Genomic DNA, 20,337 nt, shown 5'->3' with positions numbered 1-20,337 from the left:
GTGCCTGCACAATACTGGAATGAAGCCAAAAGCAGCACTAGGGTACTACATCCTTCGCCTATTGACGTAAATAGGACCAGTGTCTACAGTACCTCAGCGCTGCTGCTAGACAGAGGTCGGAGACAACAGCCTCTGTTTTCAGTGTAGTCGGGGTGCTGGCTATCAGTATTGTTGATTAACCCCTTTAGTTTGATTTAAATGCATTCCTTATTTTTAGGTTTGGTAATGTGTTAATATGTATAAATTCCTCCCAATTTTCACAACTCTTTCCACATTTGAAGGAGGGTAATTCTTTAGTGCCTGACATGTGACTAGTGCAGGGAGGTGTAAGCATCATACGGCTGACACAAGCATTCATAGACTGGAAAACATGTATATTCTGAAGATTACTATTACTTGGTGGCTGTCATCAAGGTTCTCCACTACATCCTGCATGGCGGATGACTACCCTATACAATATACTTAATAAAAGGCCTCATCTTATTATACTTTTTGTATGGGAAACTGTTAGCTCATGTTCAAGAGCAATCACCAAACTGGACACCATGTAAAATCATTGATCTTAACTTAGAATGTTGCAATGAATTATTTCAGAAGTCACATACTCCCATTAGCAGTGAGAGCTCTATGATAATTTTCTCAAATTCCCAGCATTCCCAGCATTCACCTGATGTATTTGTCCATCAGGTGATCCCTTGCAAACTTGCCATGTGTAACCAGTGTGTGTGTTTTTTTTTATTTTTTATTAGCAACCTCGATTTGTAACTTAAATGTTGGTTCAGTTTGGTATGGCAGCAGCTCAGCCGGCATAGGACTAGGAGTTAGTCCAGTCATGTACATCCCAACACAATACGGTAATATACTGAAAAATATTTTGTTCTATTTTAATTTTTTTTTTTTCTCTTATGTTCAGGAAGTAAAGTTATGGAACATGGTCTTTTGTTCAAAGAACTTTTACAGACCCCAAATTTTCGTATTACTGTAGTGGACGATGCTGATACTGTGGAACTGTGTGGAGCCTTAAAGGTAACGTCTACAGAAACCAAGAGCGATGTCTGTAGTCTCCTGCTAGATGGGATTAGTATAATACCTGTACCTCAATATGTGGTGGTTGGATTGAGAGACAGTATACAAAGGGAACACCTTTTAGATGTTTTACTACCATAGTTGGAGTTGGCATATCTTTAGCATATGCTATACACTCACCAGCCACTTTATTAGGTACACCTGTCCAACTGCACGTTACCACTTAATTTCTAATCAGCCAATCACATGGCGGCAACTCAGTGCATTTAGGCATGTAGACATGGTCAAGACAATCTCCTGCAGTTCAAACCGAGCATCAGTATGGGGAAGAAAGGTGATTTGAGTGCCTTTGAACGTGGCATGGTTGTTGGTGCCAGAAGGGCTGGTCTGAGTATTTCAGAAACTGCTGATCTACTGGGATTTTCACGCACAACCATCTCTAGGGTTTACAGAGAATGGTCCGAAAAAGAAAAAACATCCAGTGAGCGGCAGTTCTGTGGGCGGAAATGCCTTGTTGATGCCAGAGGTCAGAGGAAAATGGGCAGACTGGTTCGAGCTGATAGAAAGGCAACAGTGACTCAAATAGCCAACCGTTACAACCAAGGTAGGCAGAAGAGCATCTCTGAATGCACAGTACGTTGAACTTTGAGGCAGATGGGCTACAGCAGCAGAAGACCACACCGTGTGCCACTCCTTTCAGCTAAGAACAGGAAACTGAGGCTACAGTTTGCACAAGCTCATCGAAATTGGACAGTAGAAGATTGGAAAAACGTTGCCTGGTCTGATGAGTCTCGATTTCTGCTGCGACATTCGGATGGTAGGGTCAGAATTTGGCGTCAACAACATGAAAGCATGGATCCATCCTGCCTTGTTTAACGGTTCAGGCTGGTGGTGGTGGTGTCATGGTGTGGGGAATATTTTCTTGGCACTCTTTGGGCCCCTTGGTACCAATTGAGCATCGTTGCAACGCCACAGCCTACCTGAGTATTGTTGCTGACCATGTCTATCCCTTTATGACCACAATGTACCCAACATCTGATGGCTACTTTCAGCAGGATAATGCGCCATGTCATAAAGCTAGAATCATCTCAGACTGGTTTCTTGAAAATGACAATGAGTTCACTGCACTCAAATGACCTCCACAGTCACCAGATCTCAATCCAATAGAGCATCTTTGGGATGTGGTGGAACGGGAGATTCGCATCATGGATGTGCAGCCGACAAATCTGCGGCAACTGTGTAATGCCATCATGTCAATATGGACCAAAATCTCTGAGGAATGCTTCCAGCACCTTGTTGCATCTATGCCACGAAGAATTGAGGCAGTTCTGAAGGCAAAAGGGGGTCCAACCCGTTACTAGCATGGTGTACCTAATAAAGTGGCCGGTGAGTGTATATTCTGCAAGTGTGCTGACTGGATAGCCTGCACAGTAACATTAATCAGTGTCAGTGCATAAGGGGATCTTGGAGGTCTTACTGGGCCTGTTTGACCACCAGCATTGAATCATATGTTAGGTGGATGTTCTGAAAGGGGTTCAAAAGAACACCAGGGGGCAATATAATTCTGATGGTATAATTGTTTCCATACTCTAGACTGGCTTGATCAGTGAAAGAAGAAAGCAAGCATTTTACTCTTAAATCGAACATGTCATAGAGGCATGTCTAAACTTCTAATCTGTTGGAGTCTGAACACCCCAACCCCCGACCAGTGACGTTTGACGTGTCTCCATAACACGGCATAAATATATTTATGTCCATGAATCTTCTCACAGTTGCCAGCTTGTTTTTAAACATTTATCTCAAAACACTGCAGTTCTGTAATAGTAAAACCAGCTGTTTTGTAGCAAGGGAGCTTATTGGGATTTTAAGAAGCCTGTGCTTTGGGCAGAAAGATTCTATTTAAACAGTTTATCGCGCTACTTGTTAAGTAAAACTACACTTGAAGGTGGAAGTCTGGTGTTCTCAGGCATTAAAAGTTAAGGGGAGCAAAGCCTTTAGACCTAGACAATTAAAATGTAGCTGACATTCATTCTGTTGTTTTAGAGGCTTGTTCTTTTGTATGATAGTGATACCACAACTTTTGCTATACAGTGTTGTATGGCATAGTAAAACTGAAAACTTGGGGTCCATTTACTCAAAAAGATTATCTGACAGATTATCTGCTAAAGATTTGAAGCCAAAGCCAGAAACAGACTATAAACAGAGATCAGGTCATATAGGAAAGCCTGAGATTTCTCCTCTTTTCAAATCCATTCCTGGCTTTGGCTTCATATCTTTGGCAGATAATCTGTCAGATAATCTTTCTGGGTAAATGGACCCCTAGTCCGGAGAAATTGATGATCTTTATAAACTGCATATTTATAAAAGGGTCCCAGCATATTTCCAATCAGGAGATTTTGTATCCCTCCGATTTCTATCTAGAAATCAATCTTACAAGGCCACACACCACTCCTCTCGCTGCTTGTGCTGATATTCTGCAGAGGCTGATTCATCCACATCATTATGTACATACTGTATGCCCTTAATCTCTTGCCAGTAAAAGCATTAAGGACTATTTTACTTTAATTTCATTCTCCTCCTGTGTTGCCTACAGTTTATGAAGCCTTTCTACCCCTTAAAATAAACCCCTTAAAAGTCAAGCAGGTCAGCATAACCACTGAACAAACTAATTTGTTTGTGTTTTTTTTTTTTTTTTTTTTGTGTGTGTGTATATATCCCTAGTGTCCATTATTTGATAGTCATGCCGATCAATGTAAATGTAAAATGTAAATGCATTGCTGTATTGCACAGTTCTTTAATATTCAAGGTTAAAATCAAGAGTTAATGCAAATATAAGAAACCTTATAATATTTCTTATCGAACAAGTTTCCTTTTTCTGTTAAGAATCAAGAATTATTGATTTAAGCACTTGTCTAGTGAATGACAAGCGACAATAGATATTTACACAAAAAGATAAATTGCTACGAGTCGAGTTTCTGTGCTCCTAGCATCATAATGAATAATACCGGAAGTTCCCAGGCCAGGTCCGGTCTGCAGTATACAGTCTGTGCATGAAACGTATAATGTGGACGTGTGAATGGCCCCTAAGGCAACACTGGAGTAGGAGTGCATACTCAGGCAGGGAGAGAGGCTGCTCTATAAGTAACAGTTCACATTTTGTAACAGCACAGTCTATTAAAATATGTGCATGCCTTACCAGGCCCGGCCTTAGGTCTACATGTCAATCGAGTAAATTCTCCAAGAAGCAAAAGTAATCCAGCCTTTATCCAACCATGCAATGTTTCGGTAACAGCTGCCTGAGCAAGATCTATAAGTAAGAGATCTCACCCCAAGGCCTTACACACAGTTTAGACTGGGCACTATAACTTCATGGCTTCCATGCTTATGTTCTTTAGACTGAGCACAAGGACAGTGCAGGCTTTACTGTACTCACCCATTTTAAATGTTTGCTTCAAAGGAGAATTCCTGGTGAATTTTTTTACCAAGTGCCGGAGAGTATAAAAAAAAAAGTGTACCTACCTCTCTCCTGACTCAGCACTGGTGCCTGCTTACCGATGCGCTAGTCCCTGGATGCTTCCTGGTTAGAGAGAGAGGAGCTGGGAAGTCATGTTCCACGTTCACGTCAGTGGCCATAGTGAGGCCCTGCCTCTGCCACTGACTGGCTGAGCTAGCCTGGAATGTGACTTCCTAGGTCCTTTTTCTAACCAGAAAGTGGCCGGAGGACCAGAGCATCGGTAAGCAGGCACCAGTGCTTCAGCCAGGGAGGTAGGTGCATGTTTTGTCATCCTCCCTGCCACTTTGATTAAAAAATAAAATCAGTCTGCCTGAAATTCTCTTTTAAGGATACTTTCACACCTACCAAATCCACAGCGGATTTGTCGCTGCAAGTTAGCAGCCAAAAACCGCTGCGGATCCAGTACTGTGCATTTGAATGGACCCCGTCTGCCTGCCGCCCCGAGCATACATTACCAGCTTGGTGCCACGGCTGTGTGAAGCTCCCGACTCCCTTCACTCCTCTTCAGCCAATCAGTGCACGGCAGCCCTGATTGGCTGAAGAGGAGCAAGGGCAGCCGGGAGCCTGAATCTAGCCGCGGCACAGAGCTGGAAACGTATGCTCGGGGCGGCAGGCAGTACGGGAGGCGGGGGCTGCGGGCAGGCAGGCTTTTGGCCAGCGGCGCAGGGGTTAAAGGGGCCGGGTTCCATACACGCAGCAGATCTTCTGCGTGTATGGGACCCATTCAAATTCACAGTACTGGATCTGCAGCGGATTTCACTGCTACTTCGCAGCGTCAAATTCGCTGCGGATCTGGTAGATGTGAACGTACCCCAAAGCAACATTTTAAAATGGGTATTCCCATCACAGCAATTTGTGTTACTCCCATTGACTCCCATTTGCTCGTATGTAGAAATGAGCAAATCTACAGTAGGCATTAAGTGATTTGCTTCAGTTCTACTGTAGATTCATTCATCTCAAGTGGTGTGTGTAGATAGACTGATATTTTATTTTTTATATTAGACCTCTAGAGGAGTTATAATAGGCTTTTACCACTTGTCGTCTTTGGCTCACTTTTCAGCTTTGCTGTGTAGACTAGGACAGAATAAGCAGTCATCTCATTGTTACTAAAACTGTGGTAAGTTAATATCAGAATGGAGTATTGTTTGTATGCTTCTTCCCTATCACTCCCTTGTCTCTGATAGTCCCATCTAAGCATTGAACCTTGCAACTGACCTGTTCAACTGGATTACATTTTATATTGTTGAAGCACTGCAGCTCTGTGTTGCTGACAAGCATTTGGAATGCATGTTACTTGCATGTTCTCTGCACTGTAAGGCTGGGTTCACACACAGTATATTTCAGTCAGTATTGTGGTCCTCATATTGCAACCTAAATCAGGAGTTGATTGAAAACACAGGCCATGTTCACACAATGTTAAAATTGAGAGGATGGCCACCATTTAATGGCAAATATTTGCTGTTGTTTTAAAACAACTGCTTTTGTATTAAAATAATGGCAGTTATTTACCAAATACTGACTGAAATATGGTTCAGGGAAGAAAAAGAGCGCTGCACCTCACACCTATGGCTGATACTAGTGCCCCTAGGCTAAATAAAAAACACATCAGAATTTTGTGTATGAATTGATCAAGCCATACTGCCCCATGTACCATCGTGCAGGTATCTGATACATATGGGTCCCTACACTAAGTCCACACCGTGCCAGTCAGTGGCCACCAACCCCGCAGGCGCGCACAGTCAGGGAACGGGGGCCATGGGACTAGGATTGCTGTGCTGGTCAATTCAGGTGAGGCTGACCACACAGGTATCTGTTCAGAGATCGAGCGCTCGTTTGCTCCTCACTGTTGGCCTGTGTAAAAGGGCCTTAAAGGGGTTATCCAGCGCTACAAAAACATGGCCACTTTCCCCCTACTGTTGTCTCCAGTTTGGGTGGGGTTTTGAAACTCAGTTCCATTGAAGTAAATGGAGCTTAATTGCAAACCACACCTGAACTGGAGACAACAGTAGGGGGAAAAGTGGCCATGTTTCTGTAGCGGATGTATGGATGCATACTGTATAGTCATGTGTTCTGGTGGCTTTATCAAGCCCAGTAGAATTTTTTTTTTGCACAATAACAGTGCAGAAATTAACTGGCATCCTACTTGTTAAAGTGCTTGTTCAGCTACCATTAAAAATATTCCAGTTTGGGGGTAATGGCAGAGATTCCCAAGAAACCTTACCAAATATTGGTTGTGAAGATCTCTCCAACTCCTCTGGCTTTGATCCAGTGGTGTATTCTTCTAAAACCACTGAGCACATTTTGATCTAGCAAACTACCTATCCTGCTCTGGAAATGTTATCTGTATGGAGCTTCAAAATATGTTGCTTCTAGAGATGAGCGAACCTCGAACATGCTCGAGTCCATCTGAACCCGATCGTACGGCATTTGATTAGCGGTGGCTGCTGAACTTGGAAACAGCCCTAAGGCTATGTGGAAATCATGGATATAGTCATTGGCTGTATCCATGTTTTCCAGACAACCTTAGAGCTTTATCCAATTTTAGCAGCCACCGCTAATCAAATGCCGAACGTTCAGGTTTGGATGGACTCTAGGTTTGCTCATCTCTAGTTTCTTCTGTTTAGAATTTTTTTTTTTTCATCTGTGAACAAAATAATTATTCTAATTTGGGTCCACATAGACCAATGAAAGTATTTAGAAGTAAAAATGAATTGTAGATCATGTTCCAGCCTCTTATGCCAATACAGCATTCATCCGCACTTGTTATCTGATTCTAGTATTTCCCATCCCTTACTCAGCTCCTACGCAATAATGGGGCCCTATTATACTGACTATTCTCTCGCCTGCTGTGCCCTGCTCACATTTTTCACCACTTTAATGTACAGCACATAGCAAACGTACATTATTTTTAAAGCTTGCATTTCCATTTAAGTCCTTAAACATCTACAGCTCTTATTACCTATAAAAATATTAAATTGCCCATTACCTAATGTGCCCTGATGTTCTATTTATCTATTTGTGTTTTTCCATTGCAGTGTCCTTTCTTGGTATGGACGCTCATTACTTGAAAGGGCATTTATACGCTGACTCGTAGCTCCGTGCAGAACACCAGAATTGCTTTTGCTTCATTTAAATGCAGCATGTGTAGAAGCATGGGAAGCAGGAGATAAGACGTCCGTACTTTGCTTGCTTTTTTTTTTTTAAACAGTTTTTATTATTATTGCAGAACAGTTTAATAGAATGTAAGGTTCCAGAAACTTTTATTTGCTTCAGGCATTATACACTTAACTGTTCTTTCTGGTATGACATTCCTGTGCCATCCAGTGTCTGAAAGAAGCTTCGGAATTGCTGTCTATGTATTTACTCGAAATGTCCATATATGTGTGTAAGTGCTGTAAAATTACTTTCATAAGCAATTGCCCGACTTATTGAAGTGGAGAAGAATGCATTTTAATGTTTGTTCTGGGGGATGCTAAGACATTTAGAAGGACTAATGGTTTAACACGATGGTTTATAGCAGGTATCCAAGATGATCTCTGCTAAGCAACTATGGCTGTTGGTCTATGAAAACACTTAGCTGCTTAATACTATGCACTTATTCGAAGTCTTGTATCCACAATGTCCACTATATGTGCTTAGTAATACACTTTTATGGCCAAAGGATGCATTGCATAGAAATGTCCATAGAGATATAACTGTAGTGATCCACAATGCTACAGCAAAATTATTATTCTATGAGGCTATGTTCCCACTACGGAACACGCGGCCACCTCCACTTGAAGTTTTACGTGTCCCATAGACTCAATAATATTCTGAAGCTCGATCCACCATCTGCCCATACAATGGACATGTCAATTTTTTGGTTGGGTGGCGGATTGAGCTTCAAAATATCATTGAGTCTGTGGGACAGACGGAACTTTAAGAGGAGTCTTCTGAATTTTTGCATGGGTCCTGCAGTGGGATCATACCCTAAGGGGGCATTCACACATCCAGAAATATGTGGACGTTAGGGACGGGGAAGGAATGTAATGCTTCGCTCGCCGTCTGGCATGATATGTCAATATCATGCAGGCAGCGGGGAAACTATTTGAATTAGCACAACATCGTAGTGACAAAGCTGCCTCGATTCAAAAAGCTTTACCTGCTAGTGACACATCATGCTGGGCAGAAAACAGATCCATTACATTCCTTCCCTGTCCGTAACGTCCGCAAATTTGAGGACATGAATACCTCCTAAGAAGCGGTAACTGTTTGTACATTGGTTGCTCTGTTGTGGCCCTGCACTTTTTCCTCTATCTTCTAGTGAAGCTATGTTTTTCATGTGCCTAACATTGGCCAGAGCCATACTGTATTTCACATTTTCCTGTAATATATCTTATAAGGGTTGTTTTTGTTTGTTTTTGCCACTTGGGAAATGATTACCAAGCAGACTGGCAACTTCTGATCTATTTTGCTATTGCTAGAATATTTATTCTAATTCTGGCTTGTATGAATATCTAGGACAGCTTGGCTCATTAACACATGGACATGCAATAATCTGACTAGTAGCCAATACACAAATGAGCTATTCCTGTGTTATGAGGTTATGTTCTTTCCATTTGTTCTTTTCTGTATTTTGACTGATGGGCCTTGTGTGTGTTTTTTTTTTTTTTTTTTTATCTAATTTTTTTTTTTTATATATATATTATCGACTATTTGTCTCTGTGGAATTTTGTTTGTGCTGTGTTTTTTCCCCCAGAATAGTTTTACTCCAAAAGATTGTACTTGTTTAGGTTTAAAAAAATGTATTTTGACTGCAAAATGTTTTATTGTTGTTTTTCACACAGAACATTGTGGCGGTAGGTGCTGGCTTTTGTGATGGTCTCAAGTGTGGCGATAACACGAAAGCTGCTGTTATCCGTCTTGGACTCATGGAAATGATTGCATTTGCCAAGATCTTCTGTAAGGGTCAAGTTTCCACAGCTACTTTTTTGGAGAGCTGTGGAGTCGCTGATCTCATTACCACCTGCTATGGAGGACGTAATAGAAAAGTGGCCGAGGCATTTGTTAACACTGGCAAGGTATTGACTCCTGAATCGGTTGTCTTGTATATTTTTGTCTCTTTAAATTGTCTTTTAATTGTGTTACTTTGCAGAGTGTTATGAGTTAAGTTGACAAAGCACATGAACAAATATGCAATAAAATGTCCAATGTAGTGATCAAACATACCAAGAAAATGGATATACAGTATGTTAAATATGGCATAACATTACAACTACTTAATATTGTGTAGTTTTCCTCCATGTTGCCAAACTGCTTTGTCGTTGGTTGGTAGTAATGTTTAGGTAGTTGGTGTCTAAGTCCATAAGAATGTTTGGACACGGTTTTCCCAGCAAAATATTGAAAAGAATATCAAACAGCCTCTTCTGGATTGTCTACTTGCCATAGTGCACCCTGGTCCAACTCTTGTGTTGCACCTGAACACCTACATGATGCAAAAGAAAACATAATTCATCGCTGCATGTCACGGTCTGTAGTTGCTACATTGTCAAGTTCTGATTCTCAAGTGGCCACTGTAGGCATACTTAGCAGTGAACACGTGTCGGCTGTGGCTACAGAGCTGCATACGTAGAAGAAAGTTGATCCTTAGGGACACTTTTGGTATAAACAAACCACTGCATTCCAGGAATATCCCACAAGACTTGACATTTTGGAGATGCCCTGTCATCTAGCTATCGCAATTTGCAGTTTTTCCTGCTTTAACTTAAAGTAGTACTGTATTTTCCAGCATATAAGACAAATTTTTAACCCCGAAAAATCTTCTTAGAAATCGGGGGTCATCTTATACGCTGGTTAAGGTCGTCCCATGCGGTGGGGGGCTCAAAAATGGCCGCATCCCCACCGTATGGGACGGCCACTATAAAAAATAAATAAAAATTGTACTTCCTGTTCCCGGCACCGGAGATCCCCCGAAGCTCTCCTGGGCAGCTGAGTGTCTCATCGGAAAAGCTCGGAGACGCTCAGCTGCCAGGAGAGCTTTGGGAGAATGATAGAGGCTCCGTAAGTCCCTGAAGCCTTTGTCATTCTCCCGAAGCGCTCCCGGCAGCCGAGCATCTCCAAACTTCTCTGATCAGAAGCTCTGCTGTCCGTGAGAGCTTCGGGGACCTCCGGCTTAGATGGGCTTTACTGGAAAGAAATAATCTCCTTGTTTTGGGGTCTTGAGCAGGGGATCCATAACAGCAGCTCCCTCACAGAAATCCTCTGTCACTCGGTCTCCCTCTGGGAATAAAGGCTCTTCCCTGATTGGACAGAAAACAACATAAAGGCTTTGATACTGGACAGTGATTGGCCAGATCACTTGATGTACCCAGCTCATTGATTGGTCAGAGTAATATCTCCCCACACAAGTGTCAGTTCACCCTTTCCTTCAGCTGTGCATACAATAAATGCAATACAGTGGCATCTAGAGGCATAAAATTAGTAGTGCAGGCAGAAATAGAAAACATTGATGCCAATAGAAAATACAGACAGTGCAGATGCCATTCACCCAGAGTGTACTATACAAAGATACCTGTCCTATAGGTGGGCAAGAAACACAGCAGAGGCCACACCTACTCTAGGACACAGCATAACAGATTGGACCCTGTCACCCTATTGGCAGTCCAGCAGCAAGATAACTGCCTGCCAGTCAATATCCATGGCAGCATCCAAGGCCAGCATAATGCTGACAGTTACATTAGCACAGTCAGTGTATTGTATTGGGGATCAGCAGTTTACTGAAAGTATGTTGGGTTAAGTAAAAAATTTGAAAATTTAAAACAATCCATCCCCTTCCCCAACCAAATAATAAAATTACATTTATTCCTCATTTAAAATGAATCGTTACATAAAACATAACCCAAGAAACTACATTTGGTATCGCCATGTCTGTAACCAACCAAGCTGTAAAATGATACCATTATTAATACAGCAGGGTGAACACTGTAAAAAAAAAATATATATATATATATTCTGTGCCACCAGAATTTGCTATATTTTGTTAATTCGCATTGTAAAAAACATAAGAAATCCAAAAAGTGATATATAAGTAAGAAAAAAAAATGTAACAATAAAAACTATATATCTTCCCGCAAAAACGAGCCCACAACCATCCATGTCACAAGAAAAATATGGATGAATGTTGCAACAGGGCTTGTTGTTTTTTTTTTTTTTTGTTTGTTTGTTTGTTTTTTTGTATCACTCATCATAGTGACCCAGAAGGATATATTTGTTACCGCCTATTGAATACTGTAAACTTAATATTAAAAAGAAAAAAAAAATTTAATTTCAATTTTCCCACCAAAAAAGTATTGTTAAAAGTAAATCAATAAGTTACATGAATCCCTTAAAATATAAGCCCTTGTATGGCTACATTGGCAAAAAATAAATAAATAATGATGGTGAAAAAGTAAGAAAATTGTTGGACCCCAAAATGACCACACCTCAGGTATCCTCTTGTCACCACGGACATGTTTCTCAGGAATAATTGTGAGAAATTGTTTCGTTTTTTTTTATAGTTAAATATAATTGTAATTGTTAAGCTAAAAATTCTTTATTAAGCACATAAAAAAAACAAAGTAAAGGCCCTATTCCACCAACAGATCTGACGACAGATTATCTGCCAAAGATTTGAAGCCAAACCCAGGAATGGATTTGAAAAGAGGAGAAATCCAGTCTTTCCTTTATGACCTGTTCTCTGATTATAGTCTGTTCCTGGGTTTGGCTTAAAATCTTTGGCAGATAATCTGTCGTCAGATCTGTTGGTGGAATAGGGCCTTAAGACAGTTGCTTGGTCACTAAGGGGTTAAAATATAAGTGTGTTTTGTGTATATAACAAATGTTCTTATGTCATTTGTCAGCCTCCTGCTTCTCTATGATAAGGACTACATGGATATTGGTGTAGTTCAGTTGAGCCCTCTAGAACTTTTCATGCTCCTCTTTCATGCTTGGCCTATTTTCATATGAGATTTATTTTAACATAGTGGTGAGGAGCAAGGTTGAGTCTTTAAGGTTCCACAAAGCCAACTTCTATAGATTGCAGCCTTTTTTGTCTTCCTCTTCTGATATGTGATTCTGTATACATTTTTGAAGTGTTTTGTTTTGTATCTTTTGCAGTTGTCTTTCCTTTGTGTCATAAAGTTTGGTCTAGCTTGAGGCCACAGATTCTCCACTAGTTTGTTTATTGCATAGTGTAGAAGACCTTGACATGAGGGAAGTCGCTGCTTCATTGGATGAGGAGGATAGTAAGTGAAGTTAAAGTGACTGTAGATGCCATTTCTCAGCAGATGCCTTGTTTTAGGTCATTTGAAGCACTAATAACACTATATTTTACAAACATCCATGCACTGTAGTAGTTTGTTTTTCAGCAAAGACATGTGAACGCTGCCTCTAAGCCCACCTACGCTTCATGTTGGTAAACTCACAGCTTGCCTTGTATAATCAGTTTGCATATCTCTGCATGTGTTTCCAGACTTTAAAGTACAGAAGATTCATTTCATCTCTGTGCTGAAGCTGCATTTTCTCCCTGTGATCATACATTTCTGTTAGGTAGAATCTTATCAAAGCTTTCCAGCTAGGAAACTGTTTGGGGAAAAAAGGTAACAAGCCTTTGGATATAGCGCCACACCTTGCATATCATGAAACAAATAGCCTGCTTTAAAGTGAGGTTTAGTAACAATGCTAGTCTTTGCCTCCCTGCGGCTTTGTTATTCATGACTTGTATGGGTTTAATGAAGTTGTTCTGAGTACTTTATAGAGTTGACTGTCATTTTGTTCTCCTTGTGCTGTAGAGTATAGAAGAACTTGAAAAAGAGATGCTGAATGGACAGAAGCTACAGGGACCTCAGACCTCTGCAGAAGTGTACCGTATTTTGCAGCAAAAAGGCATGGTAGACAAGTAAGTGAAAAGCCTTGCACTAGTGAACATGCAAAACTGTGGCAAAAATTCCCCAGTTGTATGAATACATCTATATACAAGCAGGGAGTATGTTTTTAACATTTTAAAGGAGAAGTCCGGCGAAAATTTTATTAAAGTATTGTATTGACCCCAAAAGTTATACAAATTACCAATATACACTTATTAGGGGAAATGCTTATAAAGGGCTTTTTTCGCTGCACTTACTACTGCATCAAGGCTTCACTTCCTGGATAAAATGGTGACGTCACAACCCGACTCCCAGAGCTGTGGGACTGAGGGACACAGGGCACTGGAGGGACATTGAGCATCCCTCTGCCATCATCCTCCCCAGCAGCCACAGCTCTGGGAGTCGGGTCGTGACATCACCATTTTATCCAGGAAGTGAAGCCTTGATACAGTATTGTGCAGGGTAAAAAAGCACTTTATAAGCATTTCCCATAATAAGTGCAATAGGTAATTTGTATAACTTTTGGGGGGCAATGCAATACTTTAATAAAACTTTTCGCCGGACTTCTCCTTAAGGGTTATATGAGCGAGTACAATTTGTCAGTGTATCTGTTTCACCACATGCCAGGCAGTCGCACAAATACAAAAATTGTGTGTAATCCTACATGATCCAGCAATAAAGCAGTGAAGCTGGCCATGTAATGACTTCTGGCAGTCAACAGATAAAAGATAATTATGTGGCAAGAGCTGCTTTAGGTTAGGGTTGTCAAATGCTTAAAACATACCAACAGGAGTCTAGTTGACCCTCACCTTGTGCAAAGATAATCTGCCAATCTTAACAGTATCTGCTGTGTTAGTTCACATGTATCTAATGTGGTTGACTTTAGGGTACGTTTACACATACTTTATCAGCTGGCGATTTGAGCTATTTTTTTATTGATTACATTAGCGCCATAAAGTATGTGTAAATATACTCTTAAAGGCATTACTGTCATTTGTAGTTACTTTTGACATGTCATCGGATGTTCTAAGATAAAGCCAGGGGGAAGTGCATGGTAGCAAGCGTGTCTCCTCGGCTGTCAATTAAATTCAACTTGTTTGCTTTACTACAGTCTATGGAGAGTCAGATGTTCTGCTGGCTGGGAAGTACAGTGCACTGCAGTACACTCCCCCCTGGTGGTTTCTCAGGATCGCAGCAGGTTTTAGAAGTTGCTGCACATGACAGTAGCACTTTAAGGCGGCCGTATGTATTTAGATAATTGACATGCAAACTTGCATGCAAAAAGTAATGGTGTGTTTACACAGATTATCTGACAGATTTGTGAAGCCAAAGCCAGGAATTTATTTGAAAAGAGGATAAATCTCAGTCTTAATGACTTGTTCTCCGTTTAAAGTCTGTTCCTAAATTTGGTTTAAAAAGTCTGTCAGATAATTGGTCAGTGTAAACACACCATTAGAGGTACTGTATTGTGTAAGTGGCAGTGTTGGTATAGTACACCAAATGACATAAGAGATCCCCAGCACAGTATACAAATATAGCAAAGGGGTAGTGCTAAAAACATAACCTTTATTGTATAGCGTTTAAGAAACGCTAAAAGTAAAGTGAACCCTATTACCATAAGATTTGCAAATGCACATAAACCTATGCTATATACCATCAGTCTTTAAACTGAGCCAGAGCTCATACTTCACTGTCATACTTCAGTAAATTATGTGTACACATGACTAGCATTGTCCAAATATTCATAGGTGAAAGGTGTCTGCCTGTTTTCCATCTTGGTCTTGCTGTCATTGACTGACAGGTTTCTCCTGACAACAGGCAGTGAAGAGCAGATTGCAGATAAGTGAGACACTTAAAGGACAACTCCGGCCAAAACATTTTTTAATATGTTATTACTTATGGAAAGTTAAACAAATCCCTAATGTACATTAATTATGTGAAATGCACATATAAGGCTATTTCCCTTAATTTAGTAGATTAAGAAGGCTTCAAATTCTCTAGAAAAAAAGAAAAACGGTGGCGTCACAAATCAGTTGTAATTTCAGTTGAGTGTCCAGCAGGGGGCGCATTATATATAGAAGTCTATGGCACTGTATTGTGCATGTTGAGTATGTAATGTATGTATACTTGGCTTTATTGATTAAATACATTTATGGAATACTTTGTCGAGCAAGTGTCCTTGATCCCCAAAGTATTCCATAAATGTATTCAATTAATACATTTTGAGGGCACCAAGCAGGGAGGGAGAGAGGTGCCTGGGTATCTAACTACCTCCCCCCTCCCTCCCTGCTCGGTTCTGTGGGAATTATATACACTTTACGACTCCTCCATCATCTGCTCATAGTATAAGCAGATGATGGGGGGAGTAGTACCAGGGCCGTCCCCATCACCAAAATGCCCCCCTCCCCCCTGCCAACGCTGCCACATATGCTGTGTACTACTCCCATAATCTAATCGCAGATGATGGGGGAGTAGTGCCAGGTACCAGGGCTATCCACCACACCCTGTCACCGCCGCCGATGCCCCTGCACTGCAGTTCACATCCCCTGCCGGGGACTGCAGAGCTCACCGCCGCTCCTGCCGAATCGTTCCTTGATGTCACCTCCAGCAGCTCGGGTGACATCAGGGAACGAGTCTGCAGGAACGGCGGTGAGCTCTGCAGTCCCCCGGCAGAGGATGTGAACTGCAGTGCAGGGGCATCGGCGGCGGTGACGGGGTGTGGTGGTGATGGTGGATAGCCCTGGTACCTGTCTGTATCCCAGTTTTCCAGGCGTTCTTTAGGAGGTATCCACCCGCTGCACTGAGCGAGCAGACAGCCGGAATCCGACGCTGATCGTTCTGTTCTCACGAACCAGAATTCCGAAAAGTCCGCTCATCTCTAGTGATGGGGATAGCCCTGGTAATACCTCCCCATCATCTGCTCATACTATGAGCAGATGATGGGAGGAGTAGTACAGAGCATATGTATAGGCGGCGGGCAGTTTGGTGATGGGGATGCCCCTGTTACTACTCCCCCATCATCTTCTCATACTGGGAGGATTAGTACAGTGTGTATGTGTCCCACAGCACCGAGCAGAGGGAGGGGGAAGTATTAATTGAATAAATTTATGGAATACTTTGGGGAGGAAGGAAACTTGCTTCACAAAGTATTCCATAACTGTATTTAATCAATAAAGCGAAGTGTACATACATTTACATGCACAACACAGTGCCATAGACTTCTATACATAGTGCGCCCCCTGCTGGACACTCCATTGGAATTACAACTGATTTGTGACGTCATATTTTTAGAGAATTTGAAGCCTTCCTGATCTACTAAATTAAGGGAAATGGCAGTATATGTGCGTTCAATTAATAGACAAATTCCTAATGTACAACTTTCCATAAGAAATAACATTTTTAGCCGAACCTCTCCTTTTAAGGCTCTGACAGAGGGGGATCAGGAGGAGAAAGTGGATTCAGGGGCGCAGGAGGCTCATATGATATTGCACCGCGCATCAGCCAGCAGACTGTCATTATCGTGGAGGAATTTTTCAACATGTTGAAAGACAAGTATGAGCCGACATCGTGCATGTTGGCTAATCGTTACCTTTAAACAATAGGCTAATAGACCAAGCAATTATCTGCTACGGATTATCCAATACAGCTGATAATTGCTTGGTGTAATAGGGTCTTTAGTGGCCATGATGTCAGATTTATTTATTTTACTTACCCTCTGGTAAATGAAGTGATTTCCAGATATGTTATCAGTTGTGACGACAGTGATCTTCACTGCTGCTATCCCTTTAGTCAGGCTGCAAGGAACAGAAATGTGCCACTTTTTGTCACATGTATATTACAACAAAGTCCCTAAGATCATATATACCTTGTATTTATGTTTCGTTGCATCATAGGTTTCCACTTTTCACTGCTGTGTATCGAATCTGCTATGAAGGTAAACCTGTGGAAGAAGTAATCTCCTGCCTGCAGAGCCATCCTGAGCATATGTAGCATTTTATTTTTTTGAAATAAAAACATTTTTATGCTGCAAAATTCTGGAGCATAGTCTCCACTAACGCACAAAAGCTAGAATCTGTAAAATCTATCAGCTGTAGAATCACTGGGACATATTGGCATTCAAGAAGCATATTTTGCACAGAGCATCAACAAAATTCTGTAAAAATAACCTTCTGCATTTACATCTGAGTGGAGTTTGTAACTATCCCCTTTTGATGTCCTAGAAACCACTCCATAAATAAGTTAGGTATGGGAGATCCCACACACAGGGGTTCGTCTGTTACAGGAAAGCTGTGACGTGCTGCTTTTATGCTAGGTTCACCTGATTTCGTTTGGTCATAACAAAAAAGATAATAAGATGCAAGGTCCCCTGCATGCCAGACTCCAAAGGCACCATATGTACCTTATTAACTTTAATGGGTCCATCAGATTTCCATCATTGTGTCCATCATTTTAAGGCTGTGTTCACACATTGCAGTTTCATTGCTATACTGCATCATTTCTGGGAAGACGCTGTAGTACTGCAATAAAAATTCCAGCGTGTGCACACAGCTTAAGAGGCAAAATAGCATTCCATACTACACTGTTGTCAGGGATTTTTGACAAAATGTGTACTGAAAAGCCCTAGGGGGACTTCTGACGCACATGTGAACCTCTGAGTTTATGTAAGCTAAGTCTAATCTCTTACAATTAACATATCCTTAAATATATATCAATCATGGGTTAATGAGAACAGAGAGCCAATTATCTTGGGCCACATGTACGCTGTATGAATTTGCTGTAATTGAAACTTCCTTTTGTCTTCAAGGTATTACATACTGTAACTGCATGCTAGCTCTGTAAGAAAAACAATAGCGCTCATATCTTTTATAGTGATACTACAGTTACACTGTATTACTGTGGTTATCCCTTTGCTTAACTGCCTTTTGAAGAATACGATATTCATAGTGGCTATTATATTGACTTGGTTTTATGCAATTTTTTTATACCTGTAACATAACTGTTAATATTTTTGATGGTGGATTTTATTGTATTACAGCTTCATAAAGAGATTCAATCATATTTTAAGGGGAAATGATAAGGGATCATATTTTACATTTGTGCATCATTTTAACATGTACTGTATTCTGTATCTTAAAACTTTTAGTATTGATGCATATTTTACAATGGCTTTCTGTCTATTGCAAAATCATGACTTTCCGATGGGAGAATGTGTGCTATTCCTTGACATATGCTGTGCAACATGGTGATGCTTTTGCACTACTATTAAATCATATTAAAGAATTTTTACTTGTCTTTTATTTCACCTGCATCAAGCTTATGCTATACTATTTGACATATTTCACATAATTTCTTGTTAGTTTTTTTGCCTCTAGCTGCTTTTATTCCATTTTTAAAGTCATATATTATTCCTATATTGTATTCCCACTATAGTTAAAAGGGTACTCCAGTGATTTTTTTTTTCAAATCCACTGGTGTCAAAGTTTTATATAGATTTGTAATTGACTTCTATTTAAAAAATCTCCAGTCTTTTAAAAATCTCAGTACTTATCAGATGCTGTATGTCCTGCAGAAAGTGGTGTATTCTTTACATTGTGACACTGCTCTCTGCTGCCATCTCTGTCAGAGGCAGGAACTGTCCAGAGCAGGAGAGGTTTTCTATGGGGATTTGCTACTTCTCTGGACAGTTCCTGTCATGGACAGTGGTAGCAGCAGAGAGCACAGTGTTAAACTTGAATGAATACACCACTTATGCACTTACTGCTTACAGCAGCTGATAAGTACTGGAAGATTTGTGGGGGGGGGTTTTGTTTGTTTTTTTTTGTTTTTTTGGGTCTGTCCACACGTACAGACTCACAGTGTAAATCCCGCTGCGAGTCTGTCAGGTCCTGGCTGGTCCCTTTCACTACATACTTGCAGCGGTCTAAACGACCGCTGCGTGTATGTAATTCTGTATGTAATTATATAATTCCTTCGGCTCCCACCCCGCTGTGTCTGTATATACATTACCTGTCCTTGCTGCACGGGGTCCCGGCGTCCTGCTGTCCCGCCCGGCCAATCAGTGGGTTGCCCAGCCGCAGCCACCGATTGGCTGGGCGGGAGAGCAGGACAGCGGGACTCCGTGCAGCAAGGACAGGTAATGTATATACAGACAGTCGTGCGGGAGACGAAGGGGTTAAGGGGCCGGCAGAATTACATACACGCAGCAGTCGTTCAGACCGCTGCGTGTATGTAGTGAAAGGGACCTGCCAGAACCGGACAGACTCGCAGCGAGATTTACGCTGCGAGTCTGTATGTGTGGACAGACCCTTAATAGAAGTAAATTGCACATCTATATAACTTTGTGACACCACTTGATTTTGAAAGAAAAACATTTTTGCTGGAGTATCCCTTTGAGCACACTCTCTGGTTTATTTAGCGGTGGATAATGAAGTTTGATGCAGCCCTAGGGACTCCTGGAAAATGGTGGGAATATCATTTTTGTAAATCAGTTGCAGTTGATTTTATTTAGTTTTAGTTTAAAGGGAATCTGTCACTAGGTTTATGCTGCCTTAAATGAGGGCAGCATAAACCTAGTGATATAACTGCTGAACAGATCATTTTGTTCGGCCATTCTCCTAATTACAGGAGGATAGGTAGATAGCTTCCGATTGACAGTTTGCTGCCTATACACAGCATGGATAAATAACTGCCAATCAGCAGCTGGTGGGCGGAGTTTTCTGCTTCTCATAAATATCCAGGACTACTGGGCTCATGCTCTTAATGGAGAGGACTACTTATGTTGTTCAGAAGGAGATCTCCAAATCAGCTGCACAGAACAATGTAAGTGATATTATTCTGTTTAGCTTCTCTGTCACTATTTTATGCTATCCTTAGGTAGTGAAAAATACCAAATCCAGCTATAGTGCTGGAATAAAT

The 20,337-nt window shown here is 41.2% G+C and overlaps 1 protein-coding gene across 1 annotated transcript in view; it reads left to right on the top strand.

Moving 5' to 3' along the window:
* Positions 1-18,702, top strand: part of GPD1L (glycerol-3-phosphate dehydrogenase 1 like) — a 31,009-nt gene extending 12,307 nt beyond the window's left edge. The window contains exons 5-8 of the mRNA XM_069958629.1: positions 914-1,026; positions 9,367-9,600; positions 13,348-13,454; positions 17,316-18,702. Coding sequence (XP_069814730.1) covers positions 914-1,026; positions 9,367-9,600; positions 13,348-13,454; positions 17,316-17,412 — 551 coding nt within the window. The 3' untranslated portion in view covers positions 17,413-18,702. The remainder of the gene's footprint in view (positions 1-913; positions 1,027-9,366; positions 9,601-13,347; positions 13,455-17,315) is intronic.
* The last annotated feature ends 1,635 nt before the right edge of the window (positions 18,703-20,337 follow it).

This window comes from Dendropsophus ebraccatus, chromosome 2 (assembly GCF_027789765.1).
Source record: "Dendropsophus ebraccatus isolate aDenEbr1 chromosome 2, aDenEbr1.pat, whole genome shotgun sequence".
Classification (NCBI taxonomy): Eukaryota; Metazoa; Chordata; class Amphibia; order Anura; family Hylidae; genus Dendropsophus; species Dendropsophus ebraccatus.
This window is presented reverse-complemented; position numbering and strand designations above follow the sequence as displayed.